The sequence below is a fragment of the Pristiophorus japonicus genome, chromosome 15 (genome assembly GCF_044704955.1).
Source record: "Pristiophorus japonicus isolate sPriJap1 chromosome 15, sPriJap1.hap1, whole genome shotgun sequence".
NCBI classification, from domain to species: Eukaryota; Metazoa; Chordata; class Chondrichthyes; family Pristiophoridae; genus Pristiophorus; species Pristiophorus japonicus.
The window spans coordinates 163,510,870-163,528,477 of NC_091991.1; the positions used below are offsets into that span (position 1 = coordinate 163,510,870).

At 44.8% G+C, this 17,608-nt stretch overlaps 1 protein-coding gene across 10 annotated transcripts in view; it reads left to right on the plus strand.

Annotated features, from left to right (window-relative positions):
• The window catches only part of hagh (hydroxyacylglutathione hydrolase), a 287,679-nt gene that overhangs the window by 175,256 nt on the left and 94,815 nt on the right, over window positions 1-17,608 (plus strand). For all 10 annotated transcript variants that reach the window (XR_011596840.1, XM_070901239.1, XM_070901238.1 and 7 more), the window contains 3 exons: window positions 8,728-8,828; window positions 15,281-15,333; window positions 15,444-15,539. Coding sequence is in view for 9 of the 10 variants with exons in the window: in XM_070901239.1 (XP_070757340.1) it covers window positions 8,728-8,828; window positions 15,281-15,333; window positions 15,444-15,539 (250 nt within the window). In the remaining variant the exon portion in view is untranslated. The remainder of the gene's footprint in view (window positions 1-8,727; window positions 8,829-15,280; window positions 15,334-15,443; window positions 15,540-17,608) is intronic.

Below are 17,608 nucleotides of genomic sequence, written 5' to 3' on the forward strand. Positions count from 1 at the left end.
AACATGGGAGTGCATGCTTTACAGATACACAACAAAAGAGGTCCAATTTATGGAACTTGCCTCCCGTCGGAAACACGGCTCTTGGTTGCGATACTGGCTCTATATTTGGTTTTGGGTGTTGGAGAGCCGTCCTGGCAGTTACCTAAAACAAGTGTTATGCCCTTGAATATGCTAATAAGGAGCATAGCGCATGTTTTAGTACCCAAACCGGAAATTGGATTGCCCCAAATATAGCAGATGTCGAGCTTGCTGCGTTCAGGATTACCAGATCTTCAGGCAGCCTAACCAATGGTCCTTAAATGAATTGCTGGAAGCTGCCAGCAAAAAGGTAAGTTTTGTAAAAAAAAAACTTACCTTAATGTGAGCCAGGCGGTGTAGGAGTGTTCCTCCTGACTCCACAATGCCACTGCCGCCATCACTTGCCCATTTCCCAATTGCCTGAACCTGGAATTACATTAGGATCTCAGCTTACGTCCCAACCAGCCGATCTTCTTCTCCCACCGCCCTCCCCCCATCCCATCCAACATCCTTCACAAACCATGGCTCAAGACAGAAGTTGGGAAGCTTGGGTTTCACTTTAAATTGTCTCCATGCTCACTTCTAAATATTCTCATGTGCCCCTCATCACTTTTTGGCCACAATTTACTGTCTGTTTCTACTGTTACTGACAGTAGTTGCATACCATTATGATCACACTTAGAGAAGCCAAATTAACAGTTTGAAATAACAATGTGTACTTGCATTCAATTTGGAAAAGCTGTAAAGTTTCTCAAGTTTATTTTCAAGTAGTATACATCCAGCAATTTCATTTTTAAACTGTACAGATTACTAGCGCTCTGGATTTGCCAAAATATGACCATCATTGATATTTGCAGTGCCAAGACATAATTGCCTGTGTTTTCCTTGGATTGGCATGTCAGCGATAGTGTGGGTTTTCTGCTCGTCCACTTGACTCCGCCGCAAACCTGCCAGTTTTCTTCTGGTCCCTAATTAAATATGTGGCACAAGTTAGGAGCAATAATGTCGCTCCTCATAGGGTTATTACTACCGCGATGGAGGGAATTAGCACTGCAGCTCGTTAAAAAGGGGCCTGTATATTTGGAGAGAAGAAGCAGTCTCGGTGAGGAAGTGGGGTTCTGAACTGCAATAAAGGCACCCAGATTCAAAGCTACACGTGGATGTTTTATTGAATGTAGCAAGTGTTAGAAAGGGAAGACTGTCAGGATTGAAGGACTGAAGAGGATGGTTCAAACCCTGTGGAAACAGTGCAATATTCACCACCCAAAGCACTGCTGCAAAGTGCAAGGGGAGCTTCAATGACCTCAAGGGAAACAAATGTCTTCTGTGATACCTTACTCTAAATACCTCCAATCTTGCATCCTCTATATTTTCATCCTCTTCTACAAAAAGAGGAATAGAGGGATTCCCATTGGGAAATCCATGTTCCAAGTCCAAGGCTGTGATTTCGCCTACGGAGGCAGGTTCGGTGCAGCCAGGGCCCGTAGCGGGATCTGAACCTGCTGCTGGCTACAGCCCGCTCTGTTGAAATGATTCTATGTTGATGATGCTTCTTAAGCCTGCCCAATGAGGTTCCCAGCCAATTAAAAGGAAGCGGGTCTGATGTTGTCATTTAATGACACATCATCAGCCGGTTTCCTGAAAGGGACCATGTTCAAATTGATTTTGACAGTTGTGCTGTCAGTATACTACTGTATTGAGCTGCTGCATACACTGACAAGCACTGCTCAAAAGTGCACGGCTGCACCCAGGCTCTCCCATGACTCCCTCCATATGACTCGTTGCACATTGCACAAGAGGGCACAAGCAGGGATGTCGTCAGGGGGCCCTGACTGCAGTGGCGCAAACCTTTCAATGATCTCAGTAGATCATGAAACGTTACTGCAAAACCACACTCAACCTCATCCTGCTGTGCCACTCATCACATCCCCATCACTCTGCCTTTCCGATCCTACTCCTGCACATCTTTACACCAACTTACCTTGCACCTCCACCCATCCCTTTCTAGGATCGGCAATAGCAAACATTTAAAGATCACATGGATGAACTTCAACAATTGTACATCCCTGTCTGGAGTAAAAATAAAACTGGGAAGGTGGCTCAACCGTGGCTAACAAGGGAAATTAAGGATAGTGTTAAATCCAAGGAAGAGGCATATAAATTGGCCAGAAAAGGCAGCAAACCTGAGGACTGGGAGAATGTTATAATTCAGCAGAGGAGGACAAAGGGTTTAATTAGGAGGGGGAAAATATAATATGAGAGGAAGCTTGCTGGGAACATAAAAACTGACTGCAAAAGCCTCTATAGATATGTGAAGACAAAAAGATTAGTGAAGAAAAACGTAGGTCCCTTGCAGTCAGATTCGGTTGAATTTATAATGGGGAACAAAGAAATGGCCAGTTGAACAAATACTTTGGTTCTGTCTTCACGAAGGAAGACACAAATAACCTTCTGGAAATACTAGAGGACCGAAGGTCTAGTGAGAAGGAGGAACTGAAGGAAATCCACATTAGGTAGGAAATTGTGTTAGGCAAATTGATGGGATTGAAGGCCGATAAATTCCTGGGGCCTGATAGTCTGCATCCCAGAGTACTTAAGGAAATGGCTCTAGAAATAATGGATGCATTGGTGATCATTTTCCAACAGTCTATCGACTCTGGATCAGTTCCTATGAACTGGAGAGTAGCTAATGTAACAGCAATTTTTAAGAAAGGAGGGAGAGAGAAAATGGGTAATTATAGACCGGTTAGCCTGACATCAGTAGTGGGAAAAATGTTGGAATCAATTATTAAAGATGAAATAGCAGCGCATTTGGAAAGCAGTGACAGGATCGGTCCAAGTCAGCATAGATTTATGAAAGGGAAATCATGCTTGACAAATCTTCTAGAATTTTTTGAGGATGTAACTAGTAGAGTGGACAAGGGAGAACCAGTGGATGTGGTGTAGTTGGACTTTCAAAAGGCTTTTGACAAGGCCCCACACAAGAGATTGGTGTGCAAAATTAAAGCACATGGTATTGGGGGTAATGTACTGACGTGGATAGAGAACTGGTTGGCAGACAGGAAGCAGAGAGTCGGGATGAACGGGTCCTTTTCAGAATGGTAGGCAGTGACTAGTGAGGTGCCCCAGGGCTCAGTGCAGGGACCCCAGCTATTTACAATATACATTCACGATTTAGATGAAGGAATTGAGTGTAATATCTCCAAGTTTTCAGATGACACTAAACTGGGTGGCGGTGTGAGCTGTGAGGAGGACACTAAGAGGCTGCAGGTTGACTTGGACAGGTTAGGTGAGTGGGCAAATGCATGGCAGATGCAGTATAATGTGGATAAATGTGAGGTTATCCACTTTGGTGGCAAAAACACGAAGGCAGAATATTATCTGAATGGCGGCAGTTTAGGGGAGGTGCGACGAGACCTAGGTGTCATGGTACATCAGTCATTGAAAGTTGGCATGCAGGTACAGCAGGCGGTGAAGAAGGCAAATGGTATGTTGGAATTCATAGCTAGGGGATTTGCGTATAGGAGCAGGGAGGTCTTACTGCAGTTGTACAGAGCCTTAGTGAAGCCTCACCTGGAATATTGTGTTCAGTTTTGGTCTCCTAATCTGAGGAAGGATGTTCGTGCTATTGAGGGAGTGAAGCGAAGGTTCATCAGACTGATTCCTGGGATGGCAAATGAGGAGAGACTGGATCGACTGGGCCTGTATTCACTGGAGTTTAGAAGGATGAGAGGGGACCTCAAAGAAACATATAAAATTCTGACTGGACTGGACAGGTTAGATGCAGGAAGAATGTTCTCGATGTTGGGGAAGTCCAGATCCAGGGGACATAGTCTAAGGATAAGGGGTAGGCCATTTAGGACTGAGATGAGGAGAAACTTCTTCACTCAGAGAGTTGTTAACCCGTGGAATTCCCTGCCGCAAAGACTTGTTGATGCCAGTTCATTGGATATATTCAAGAGGGAGTTAGATATGGCCCTTACGGCTAAGGGGATCAAGGGGTATGGAGAGAAAGCAGGAAAGGGGTACTGAGGTGAATGATCAGACATGATCTTATTGAATGGTGGTGCAGGCTCGAAGGGCCGAATGGCCTACTCCTGCACCTGTTTTCTATGTTTCTATCTATATTATCACATCCCCATCTCACTAGCCACCCCTCACACTCACCCACATCCTAGTCAATCAAAACAACTAACAACACACAAGGGTAGATACTTGGGTGTTTTATCCAATGTTCATCTAAAGTTTCTGTTAATGTGTTGTCAAACATTAAAGTCTTTATTTTCAACACTTTCTGTTCTTGGACAGATTTGTGTGCACCTTTGGCAGTGGCTTAGTGAGTTGCAGTGACTGATGAGACATAAGGGTACCTACCCCCGCAATGGTGATAAGTGTGAAAGGAATGGCTTGGGCATTGTCGGGATGCTTTATGGTGTTGGTGTGGAGTGGTGCCAACCTGGCACATCATGTACAGGGTGTACAGCATCAAATGAAGTAAATCTGGCCATGGTGAGGCCATCCCTGGCGTTCAGGGCAGGAATGTGGTCAGGTCTGTCCTGTGCAGTATCAGTTGATTGCAGAGAAGGTTGGTGTTGTTGGTGATGCTGGTGTTGGGGCTGATCATGAGGGATTCTGATGATCAAGGTGAGATAGTTTCAAGGGCACCGATGCTAATGTAATAGATGGCAGGTGAAGTAGGGATGACAGAAGCAATCTGCCAATGGTGAGAAAGGTTGTTCCAATGAGGTGACACTGGATAGAGAGGTTGCTCCAAAGACTTGCAACCTGCATAAAGGTCACTGTGCCATCCAAATGCAGTAAGCAAAAGGTTCTGATCTTGGAACTTTTATAGCATACTTCTTGCAGCTGTCAGGTAATGAAATGAATTCATGTTGACACAATTCCCGACATTCTTACCAGACGTGATCCTGAGCAGTGGCAACCTCGTAGAAAACCTGGTAAAATGGTAAGTTGACCTCAAAATTGTATTTAATTGCCTTTTAACAAGGTCATAATGACCTAAATTACCTCCCCCGCCGCTGTGTATCGGGTCTGTTCAGCAGTGACAGACCTGACACCTGGTAAAGTAGCGTGGAGGCGGGTTGACAGCTGTCAATCATTTCAAATTTGATAGCTGACTCGCCTCCGATCCCATCTGCTGAGCGCCGGAAAAATTCCAGCTGAAAACTCTCTGCAGAGCTGACTAAATATGGCAGAAAAGGTGCTGACAGAACCACCAAAGCACCAAACAGCAAAATCAATGTGTAGGCCAAATAATATAAACCTTCAGCTCCAGCAAACAAAATGGCCTCCTCGATGTGGTATTTGCCTCGGATACTGATGTGCTGCTCATACTGTGATTTATACAGTGTCAGTATTAATTAGCATGGGTTGGAATGGAAGTTGAGGAAAATGCAGCAGGAATGTTAGCCACGCCCACCCACCCCACTTGAAACGGTAGGGAGAGTATAAGGGAATGGCAGATTTTGGGCAGGAAAATTTTGGTGCCAAATTAATAATGGAGAACAGGGAATGGCAGAGATGTTGAACAAATATTTTGTATCGGTCTTCACGGTAGAAGACACTTAACATCCGAATAGTGGATAATCAAGGGGCTACAGGGAAGGAGGAACATAATACAATCACTATCACGAAAGAAATAGTACTCGGTAAAATAATGGGACAAGTCCCCTGGACCTGATGGCTTACTACCTAGGGTCTTAAAATAATTGGATACATTGGTTGTAATCTATCAAAATTCCCTGGCTTCTGGGACGGTCCCAGCGGATTGCAACACCGCAAAAGTAACACCCCTATTTAAAAAAGGAGGCAGAGAAAAAGCAGGAAACTATAGACCAGTTAGCCTAACATCTGTCGTTGGGAAAATGCTGGAGTCCATTATTAAGGAAGCAGTAGCGGGATATTTGGAAAAGCATAATTCAATCAAGCAGAGTCAGCATGGTTTTATGAAAGGGAAATCATGTTTGATAAATTTGCTGGACTTCTTTGAGGATGTAATGAGCAGGGTGGATAAGGGGGAACCAATGGATGTGGTGTATTTGGATTTCCAGAAGGCATTTGTTAAGGTGCCACACAAGAGGTTACTGCACAAGATCAAAGTTCAAGGGAGGACCTTGAGATGATCACTATCACTAGGGGGGTAGTGCTGAACAGGCTAATGGGGCTCGAGGTAGACAAGTCCCCTGGTCCTGATGAAATGCATCCCACGGTATTAAAAGAGATGGCGGAAGTTATAGCAGATGCATTCGTTATAATCTACCAAAATTCTCTGGACTTTGGGGAGGTGCCAGCGGATTGGAAAGCAGCTAATGTAACGCCTCTGTTTAAAAAAGGGGGGCAGACAAAAGGCAGGTAATTATAGGCCGGTTAGTTTAACATCTGTAGTGGGGAAAATGCTTGAAGCTATCATTAAGGAAGAAATAGCGAGACATCTAGATAGGAATAGTGCAATCAAGCATACGCAACATGGATTCATGAAGGGGAAATCATGTTTAACTAATTTACTGGAATTCTTTGAGCATGGTAATGAGCATGGTGGATAGAGGTGTACCGATGGATGTGGTGTATTTAGATTTCCAAAAGGCATTCGATAAGGTGCCACACAAAAGGTTACTGCAGAAGATAAAGGTATGCGGAGTCAGAGGAAATGTATTAGCATGGGTCGAGAATTGGCTGGTTAACAGACTGGCTAAGCAGAGAGTCGGGATAAATGGGTCCTTTTCGGGTTGGAAATCGGTGGTTAGTGGTGTGCCACAGGGATCGGTGCTGGGACCATAACTGTTTACAATATACATAGATGAACTGGAAGAGGGGACAGAGTGTAGTGTAACAAAATTTGCAGATGGCACAAAGATTAGTGGGAAAGCGGGTTGTGTAGAGGACACAGAGAGGCTGCAAAGAGATTTAGATAGGTTAAGCGAATGGGCTAAGGTTTGGCAGATGGAATACAATGTCGGAAAATGTGAGGTCATCCACCTTGGGAACAAAAAACAGTAAAAGGGAATATTATTTGAATGGGGAGAAATTACAACATGCTGTGGTGCAGAGGGACCTGGGGGTCCTTGTGCATGAATCCCAAAAAGTTAGTTTGCAGGTGCAGCAGGTAATCAGGAAGGCGAATGGAATGTTGGCCTTCATTGCGAGAGGGATGGAGTACAAACGCAGGGAGGTCCTGCTGCAACTGTACAGGGTATTGGTGAGGCCACACCTGGAGTACTGCGTGCAGTTTTGGTCACCTTACTTAAGGAAGGATATACTAGCTTTGGAGGGGGTACAGACACGATTCACTAGGCTGATTCCGGAGATACCTTATGATGATAGATTGAGTAGACTGGGTCTTTACTCGGAGTTCAGAAGGATGAGGGGGGATCTTATAGAAACATTTAAAATAATGAAAGGGATAGACAAGATAGAGGCAGAGAGGTTGTTTCCACTGGTCAGGGAGACTAGAACTAGGGAGCACAGCCTCAAAATACAGGGGAGCCAATTTAAAACCGAGTTGAGAAGGAATTTCTTCTCCCAGAGGGTTGTGAATCTGTGGAATTCTCTGCCCAAGGAAGCAGTTGAGGCTAGCTCATTAAATGTATTCAAATCACAGATAGATAGATTTTTAACCAATAAGGGAATTAAGGGTTATGGGGAGCGGGCGGGTAAGTGGAGCTGAGTCCACGGCCAGATCAGCCATGATCTTTTTGAATGGCGGAGCAGGCTCAAGGGGCTAGATGGCCTACTTCTGTTCCTAATTCTTATGTACTTGTGTTCTTAAATTTTGGAGCTGATTGGAGGCAGTGGGCCTTATTGCCTTAGTTTACTCAATTCAATGCCACAAACCTGCCTGAGGCACCTGTATTATGAAGGAAATTCAGGTCAATGTGTGCACTTTGCGGTAGATAGTGTGCACATTTTGCAAGAGACATTGTCATTTACTGAAACACCAAAACGTTTTCCTTCAGCATCAGATAGTTGTGTGTGCAATCCTAGATGACTGTTGTGTGTCCAGATTCAATCTTGCAGCCTCCAGGATCCCGTGTAGGGATTATGATTGCTATTTACAATTATTTTCCACACTCTTCTCAGGATTTTGGTTTCGTCATCTTTCTTTTCATGTTTACAAGCATCATGTTTCATTACCTTGGCTTCTACTTGCACACACCAGCTAGTATAAAGCATCATGCTTCAGTCCCTTCTAGCTCCTGTCCCTCATGCACCAGCAGGACGTTATTATTTTGTCCCAGCCACACAGTCATCTGTGCGTCTCTCCAGTTCGGACTAATCTCTCTTTTACAATATTTTATCTTGCTTGCTGTTGCTTTTCTCACTCACCTACAAATCTTCCTTTGTGCCCCTATCTGCTTCGGCTTCTCTTCATAAATCAGTATGAACAGCATGGGTGACTGTTCCTGTCAGATCCCCGAATTGCTGACCCTACCAGCAAGGTTTGAACAGACATATACATCAAAAATTGATGTATTTAACTACAGTAGCATATAATAGCTTATTCTTAGTTTTCGTTATTCTAACTAATGCCTAGGGAACTATGTTGAAGTAAAATTCAGTTTAAGATTGAGATCTTCAATTCAATCTTTAAAGAACTCCACTGTGACATAAATCCCTTGATGTTTATGTTGAAAATATAATTATTTCATTACTGTATTAGTTTAAAGATGAGAAAAATATAATTGTTTTAAGGTGGGGGAGCAGAAGCATTTTACTACTGCAGATAAAAGAAAAGGACAGCGATGTGAAGTAAAACTGTTTGATGAAACTGTATCTTCATTCCTTATGAACTGGTTAGTATATTTTTGAACTCGTCTACAAATACAATTAAATAAGTTGTTGCTTATATTAAATCCTGAGATAAGCTCAGTCTATTTGATCTCATCCTTTCAGAATACCAACCCTGCCATCTTTGCGGTAAAGCATCTCACTGAGTCTGGTGGTCCTGAACTGCTCTTTCTGACAACCACTTCCAACTGTTGATCAATCTCTGTGTAAAGAAATACTTTCTGATCTCTGTCATAACCCTGAGCCTGTGTTCTTTGACCTGCTGCCGTACCAGATCTGAAAATATGGCTTGAAGCTTATTTTTTTCTATCCCATTAACTATCTTATGTACTTCTGTAAATTCCCTTTTGTGACATCTCTTTTTGGGGCTGAGAAGCTCTAGCCTATTAAGTTAATCTAATTATTTCCTCTGATATCAGCGATCAGCCTCTTCGCTCCTCTCTGCACTTTTATTCGAGGGTCCCCTCATGGCACTGCAAGCAGAACTATACATAGTATCTAGGCGCCACCTGACAAGGGCACTGCACAGCTTTAGTATGGCCTTGGGGTATTTCAGCCCAATTGGTTTTCATCATTTTCAGTTTTTATTTCAGATTTCCAGCATTTCTAATTTTTAGCTTTAAATTAGTCTCTATTTATTATTTGCTGCCTTTATACTTGGGATTTTAAAATTATGACATTTTTAATTGTATCTTAGAAATTCGCCAGGTTTGCGCCCGTTTTAGCACCATTTTTGAGCGCTAAAAGTGTGTTTTTTGGCGCTAAAAAAAATGTATCACCATTTTGCAAGTTTCGCCAGTGTTTTAGCGCCGGTTTATCGCCCGGCTTTTTTTTTTGCCATTTTTATGACGTCAATCATGCAATGCTCCGCTAGCGCCGTTTTTAGCAAAATTCGCCGATATTGCCATTGTTAGCGCCGGCGATAAAACCCACCTGAAAAAAATCAAGTCTTATCAGGTCAGACTCACTAAGCACCCGGCGCTAACGACGCCATCTTGAAAAACGGAGCAAGAGTTCAGTGCAGAAAAGGATTTGGAGGGAAGGCTGCGTTTTATAGCTTTTTGTGAGTTTATACTTTATTATTAAGGACATTTAACGACATTTAAAAGAATGGGGTCTATGCTATCTCTACCATTATTGCTGGCTGCTTTTTCTATGCAGCATAGAGCTGGAAGAAGGTTTATTCAACAGCATTATGAGCATAATCAAAGAGCTTGCAGACGTATGGGGAGGAGGCCTTACCCCCATGAGTTTACAGGGAACATCGCTCATACCTCCACCTGTCTGAGGCACAGTGCATTAGAAGGCTGCGCTTTCGAAAAGAGGTGGTCACAGAGATATGCCAGCTCATAAAGGCAAACCAACAGCCTACCAGCGGGAACAGGACTACACTGCCCGTCAAGGTGAAGTGACTGCAGCACTTGCCTTCTATGCCTCCGGCTCCTTTCGGGCATCAGCAGGGGACATATGCTCCATGTCGCATTACGCTACACATTGCTGCATTTGCCAGGTGACTACTGCACTGTATGCACGCAGGATGGACTTCATAACGTTCCCAATGACCAGAGAAGCATAGAATGAGAGGGCTATAGGTTTTGAACAAATTGCTGGCTTTCCCAAGGTACAGGGTACCATTGATTGTACGCACATCGCCCTGCGAGCACCTTTAGAGGATACAGGGGTTTACCGAAACCGAAAGGGATTCTACCCGCTGAATGTACAGATGGTGGGCGACCATATTCAGCGCATCATGACAGTAAATGCACAATTTCCAGGGAGCATCCATGATGTCTTCAACTTGCGTGAGAGCAGTATGTCACACCTGTTTGAGCATCAGCCACAAGGCCAGAGCTGATGCTGGGGTACAAAGATTATGCCTCACCATCTGGCTCATGACCCCCCCCCCCTCTCCGCAACCCTCAGACAGAAGCCGAGCATCGCTACAATAACAGCCACATAGCTACACGCAACATCGCCAAAAAGACAATTGGGTGCTCAAGCAGCGCTTCCAATGCCTGGGCCACACTGGAGGCTCTCTGCAATACTGCCCTCAGCAGGTCTCTGAGTTCACTCTAAGCTGCATGCTACATAACTTAGCCTCATGAGGGGACAGAATTTGCCACTGGGAATTGCAGAACCACCTCAGGAGAGAGAGAGGTAGGAGGAGGAGGAGGACAAGAAACCTGTCGATGAACCCATGCCACCACCACGGCAGAGGAGGCCTCGTGGAGCTTTCGCCACTGCAAAAGCCTTACGTCAGCAGCTGATAATTCAAAGCTTTGCATGAAGGCTGAACGGCACGTTTGACCATTAACTGCTCACTCTATCCCGCCATGTTGACTATTACCCCTGTTATTCTGAAAATGAGACAGTGCATAAGTTTGGTTAAGGTGAAAAAAACAATTAAAATTTATTAAAATTTTTACATTAATGAAACTTTGTAAACTTTAATTTAGTAACTTGAATAAAATTTTTCGATGTTAAAACTTTTGTAAACTTTATTTAAATAACAACAGCAAAACAAAACAACAATCCCTGCATCAAACATCCTTCAGCTGCAGCCACCTTTACCCCCCCACCCCCAATTTGAACCCCCCAGCCCCTGTCGATTGTTGCTCTTGCCCCTGCCCACGTTGGGCCCAAGATGTTTTTTAACAACGCGCCCAGAGCACTGGCATTGTTGGGAGAGAGAAGTAGGTGACGCCATTGGACCCCCTGGAGAAGCTGGTGCTGTCGAAGGCTTAGCTTCTGAGTGTCGCCTATTCCTCAGCCTCACCACTCACTGATGCTGTCAGTCTGGGTGGCATGACACTGGGGACTGGAGTGCCATGAGTCAAGACTGTCAATTGCTGCTGGGCATTGACAGCCTCGGTGTTCTCGCTTGTTGCAACTACAAGCTGTGAAAAACCATCCCTTATGTTCGCAGATAGGATTGCAATGTTTACAGAGATCCCACCCAGGACCTCGAGGAGCTGTCGGCTGAGCTGGATGCTCTCCCCAGACAGTCCCACCAAATCCAGGTGCGCGTCTGCCTGCCTTTTACCAGACCGGCTTTGCCGACTCAGTCTCCTCAGAAACGGCATATGGAATTCAACCCTAGGGGGTTTGTTGCCGCAACCCACTTGGACCCGGGGCCTCGGATGCTGGATATCCACGGAATGTGGTGTCCTCATCCGATGAACTGATAGCTACAGCTGAAGTTCTTAGTGCCTGTGTGGACACCCCCCCCCCACCCCCCCAGCTTCCAAATTGACACTTTGGTCCTCCTGCTCCTCCTCCCATGGAGGTTCCTCAGCGTGGATGATGTCTGTGTCCTCCACCATAGCATCCGGCGAGGTGGGGGCTTCCACTCCTGGATGTGAGGTCTCGGAATCCACATCTGCAAAATAGAAAAAACAGACGACTGGTTAGCAGCAGGGGAGGGGACAGGGTAACATGAGTAGGGTCACATAGCGCATGCTCATTTGAAGAACCACCATTACATGTCGACGACAGACAGTACATCGCATTACCCGAACCCTAGCCCACAGACAGTGTATAACATTGGCCCAACCCAGACTGTGGATTTTGCAGGACTTACCCTCACTGTCAAACATGGGTTCAGCACCTCCATGAGTAGTTGATCTCTGTGAGGCACCCATCAGACCTGCCATGCAACTCTCAAGCTGGGTGAGTGGGAATAGTTTGGCCGGACCGCCGCCTGTGCGCCGCTGCTCCCGGCGGTTGTGAGACAACTTTCCCTGTAAAGATGACAATACAAATAGACATGAGATGGTGTGTAAAGGCACTGACCCCTATCTCTCACACCTCACAACTTTCCCTGCAAAGATGACAATATAAATGGACATGAGATGGTGTGTAAAGATACTGACCCCCCTTTCTCACACACAAGTAATTGGAGTGCATCAATAAAAATATTATTTTGACGACCGTGCAATAGTCATTCCACCTTTTCTGACACTTTACATGCTCCTTCCTGATACAGACGACGGAGGAAACCTCCTCAGCCACACTATTCCACAGATGTTTTACACCAGCTGGTAGGAGTTTTGCATGCCCCTTCTTCGAAATCTCCCCCCATCTGCTTTCTACAGCAGTAATGAGGGCCTCATTTATGTCAGGAGTGAATTTCCTGGCCCTCTTCCTATCTAAATCACCCTGCATTTTTAATTTCAGATGAATTGCGCTGTTCTCTGCTCTCTTCGTTCCTGCTGGTTTCAAAAATGGCTGATTCAGCCCTGGGTGTACTGCGCATGCGCGAGCGCACCCGACATGTGACCAGGATTGCGGGAAAAATTGCACATGCGCAGTAAGTCGGTTTTTTTTAACTTCGGGAGTTTTGATTTGGGTGCACAGATGTTCTTGTGCAACGCCGTTTTTTACTGCCATCGCCACTTACCGTTTGGCAAATTTCGCAAGCTTATTTTATAGCGCTATTTCGGCGATAAAAATACGATGTAACTATTTGTACTGCACTTTTTTTGGCAGACATGCATCTGTCAAGCCCCGCTGCCCCCTGCCCGTACTGCACTATTTTGATTGACAAGCGACAAGCCCCACCCCTGTCAGGCTCTGCCCCCGTCTCCTGGCTCGAATCATTCCATGCACATGGTGCCAAGAAGCAGGACCTGAGGCTCTGACTCTCTGACTCTCTTCCCACCACCACCCGGCTGCCGTGGGCCGAGAGCGGCCGGCGGGGGTCCGATAGCGGCGGTCCTGGGGCCTAGAGCGAGAGAGAGGCTGGGGAGGCTGGGGAGGAAGAGAGAGATGCTGGGGGGGGAGAGAGATGCTGGGGGGGGAAGAGAGATGCTGGGGGGGGAGAGAGATGCTGGGGGGGGAGAGAGATGCAGGGGGAGAGAGAGATGCTGGGGGAGAGAGATGCTGGAGGGGAGAGAGAATCTGGGGGGGAGCAAGAGACACGGGTGGGGGGGAAGACTGATCACGGTCGTTCAACCCCTACAAGTGACATCGTTGGAGTGGATGATATCCAGAAGTCATGATACTGTTACTATTCACTTCATACCCAATAAACCTGTTAACAATCTGTACACAATGCCTGCCTCATCTATAGTGGGGGGGGCAGGGGGGAAGGATGCACTTGCACTGGGATAAGGCACTTCAGCTGGGGGAGGGATGTACTTGGACTGGGGTAAGGCATTTCGGCTGGGGGTGGGGTGTACTTGGACTGGGGTAAGGCATTTCGGCTGGCCCTTGCTGTCTTCTGGGGAGCTCTGTCCTCTGTCGCTTCAGGCAGTCAAAGTGGATCGAGTTGCAATTTGCAAAGTCAGTGAGGCCTTGGGATGGGCGGATCCAGTTACACATTCCTGTGACACTTAAGGGTGTGGCTTATCCTCCAAGGGGACCCATCAGAAACAAAGGACAGAGCATGTTGGTCATTTTTGCAGTACAAATAAGCACGCCCATAAAAAAAAGACGGTAACCACGATTAGTGCCAAAAAAACGGTGCTAGTGTTAATTGGCGGATTTCAAGCTGAGAACTTTCAAAATACATTTTAATACCAAATACTGCAGAGTAATGCTGGAAATCTATAAAATTATGCAATATTTGTTAATTCATATTATACAGCAGATTGTGACATAATATTTTATAGTGCTTTTGATAATTCCCTGCTATACGACTTCAAGACTTGTACCATTTGAACTGAACATGAAGGTAATTACCGGAATCATTTTGCGATCAGGATGACAGTGAACTGTGAAACTGACCGCAAGTTTGTGATTTGGCGCATGTGTAAATCTCATAAATCATTGAAACTGGCAAAAATTTTGGCTCTTTTGAGGTAATTACGCTGTTAAATTCCCCACTAAAAGTTGGACCCAAAGGGATTAAGTGTAACTGGGGTTTTAACAGCGTATTGACAGCGAAATAAATGTTATGGGCCTGAAAAACTAATTTTAATTTTGTGCAGTGTGAAATTTGTCCATTTTATTCAATATTAATATTTTAAGAAACCTAAAAAAATGTTTTAATTGTTCTTAACTTTGTCTATCTTTATTTCAAGTTTGTCTTTTTCCCATGTGGGAACTCCAATCTATTGCTGACTCTAACTATTTTAAAAGTTAACATTTTAAGAGCTTACTCACTTCCTTGTTCGCTGTCTGTGAGAATTCTACCTTTTGATTGGCTGCTTGAACAGCAGTTTGAACAAGGAAATCCACACTACAGTCCATTGAAATGAATTGAAGTTTAGAAAACCCAAACTTCTCGACACAGCGTACTTCGGGGCCAGCAGCAAACACCTTCGCGTTGCTGCTGACCACAGGTTCCAGGCCATGATTTCAACTCACAATAGGTAAAACATCATGGTAGATCATTTTTTCCCCCATAATAGTGATTCATTCTCTAACAGCAATGAGAAAATAACTGATTTTTTTATACGTTTGGAGGAAAGCGAACTTTTTACTAGCTAACTAATTATATTTATAATTTCTTTAGCTGGGATAACGAATCTATACAGCTTGCACAGACTTGGATACCCAAGGAAACAGGTATTGTATATGTCAATTTGAGCAAAGTATATCTTTTTTTATTCTGAAATTAATAATTCTGCAAGAGGCCTTAATACTTTTTATAGGTTGGGTCTTTTTAACTTTTACAGTACTGTTCATAGCTGATGTACGAGTAAATTACGATAGTTTTCGCAACTGCATGACAGCCACAGTGACTGCTAAAACCATCATTACAACAAATCCCGGTAAGGTTCTTCAGTTATGTTACAATTTTAATTATCTTATAATGTCAAAATTAACGATTAATAAGCATTCAGAGTTTGATTTTTACACTTTAAGAAATATCAATTGATAGCATTAAGTAAGGAACACAGCAAGGAAAGTGTTGTACGACCATGTTTGTCTTTTTTGGAAATAATTAGAGTTCTGAAGCTGATTTTCCTATCTAGTCAAGGCAGACATTCAGGTCTGGATTTTAACATAGTGATATGCTGGGAGCGGAGGTGGGTCCGGTAGCGTGCAGAAACCCGGAAGTAAGTGCAGTGGTCTGACATGCCTTTTGAAAACCAACCACTGTATTACCATTATCATTTCTGCGTTTCCCGACCAGTTAGCGTGAGTCCCATTCACCCATCACCCTGATGGGTGAACGGGACCTTAGAGTATACATTGGCTCCCGGTTAAGCAATGCCTCGATTTTAAAATTCTCATCCTTGTTTTCAAATCCTGGCAAGGCCCTGCCCCTCCCTATCGCTGTAATCTCCTCCAGTCCTACAGCCATCTGAGATATCTGTGCTCCTCCAATTCTGGTCTCTTGAATACCCTGATTTTAATCGCTCCACCATGGGTGGTCATGCCTTCAGCTGCCAAGGCCCTAAACCCTGGAATTAACTCCCTAAACCTACCCACCTCTCTACCTCTCTTTCCTACTTTAAGGCCCTCCTTAAAACATACCTCCATGATAACATAAGAAATAGGAACAGAAGGAGGCCATTGGCCCCTTGAGCCTGCTCCACCATTCAATAAGATCATGGCTGATCTGATCATGGACTCAGGTCCACCTCCCCGCCCGCTCCCCATAACCCTTTATCCCCTTATTGTTTAAGAAACTGTCTATTTCTGTCTTAAATTTATTCAATGTCCCAGCTTCCACAGCTCTCTGAGGCAGCGAATTCCACAGATCTACAACCCCCTGAGAGATGAAATTTTTCTTCATCTCTGTTTTAAATGGGCAGCCACTTATTCTAAGATCATGCCCTCTAGTTCTAGTCTCCCCCATCAGTGGAAACATCCTCTCTGCATCCACCTTGTCAAGTCCCCTCATTAAAGAAACATAGAAACATAGAAAATAGGTGCAGGAGTAGGCCATTCGACCCTTCGAGCCTGCATTGCCATTCAATAAGATCATGGCTGATCATTCCTTCAGTACCCCTTTCCTGCTTTCTCTCCATACCCCGTGATCCCCTTAACCGTAAGAGCCATATCTAACTCCCTCTTGAATATATCCAGTGAACTGGCATCAACAACTCTCTGCGGAAGGGAATTCCACAGGTTAACAACTCTCTGAGTGAAGAAGTTTCTCCTCATCTCAGTCTTAAATGGCTTACCCCTTATCCTTAGACTGTGTCCTCTGGTTCTCGACTTACCCAACATCGGGAACATTCTTCCTGCATCTAACCTAACCAGTCCCGTCAGAATTTTATATGTTTCTATGAGATCTCCTCTCATCCTTCTAAACTCCAGTGAATAGAGGCCCAGTTGATCCAGTCTCTCCTCATATGTCAGTCCTGCCATCCCAGGAATCAGTCTGGTGAACCTTCGCTGCACTCCCTCAATAGCAAGAACGTCCTTCCTCAGACTAGGATACCAAAACTGAACACTATTCCAGGTGAAGCCTCACTAAGGCCCTGTACAACTGCAGTAAGACCTCCCTGCTTCCAGATTCAAATCCCCTAGCTATGAAGGCCAACATACCATTTGCCTTCTTCACCGCCTGCTGTACCTGCGTGCCCACTTTCAGTGACTGATGTACCATGACACCCAGGTCTCGTTGCACCTCCCCTTTTCCTAGTCTGCCGCCATTCAGATAATATTCTGCCTTCGTGTTTTTGCCCCCAAAATGGATAACCTCACATTTATCCACATTATACTGCATTTGCCCACTCACCTAACCTGTCCAAGTCACCCTGCAGCCTCTTAGCGTCCTCCTCACAGCTCACACCGCCACCCAGTTTAGTGTCATCTGCAAACTTGGAGATATTACACTCTATCCCTTCATCCAAATCGTTAATGTATATTGTAAAGAGCTGGGGTC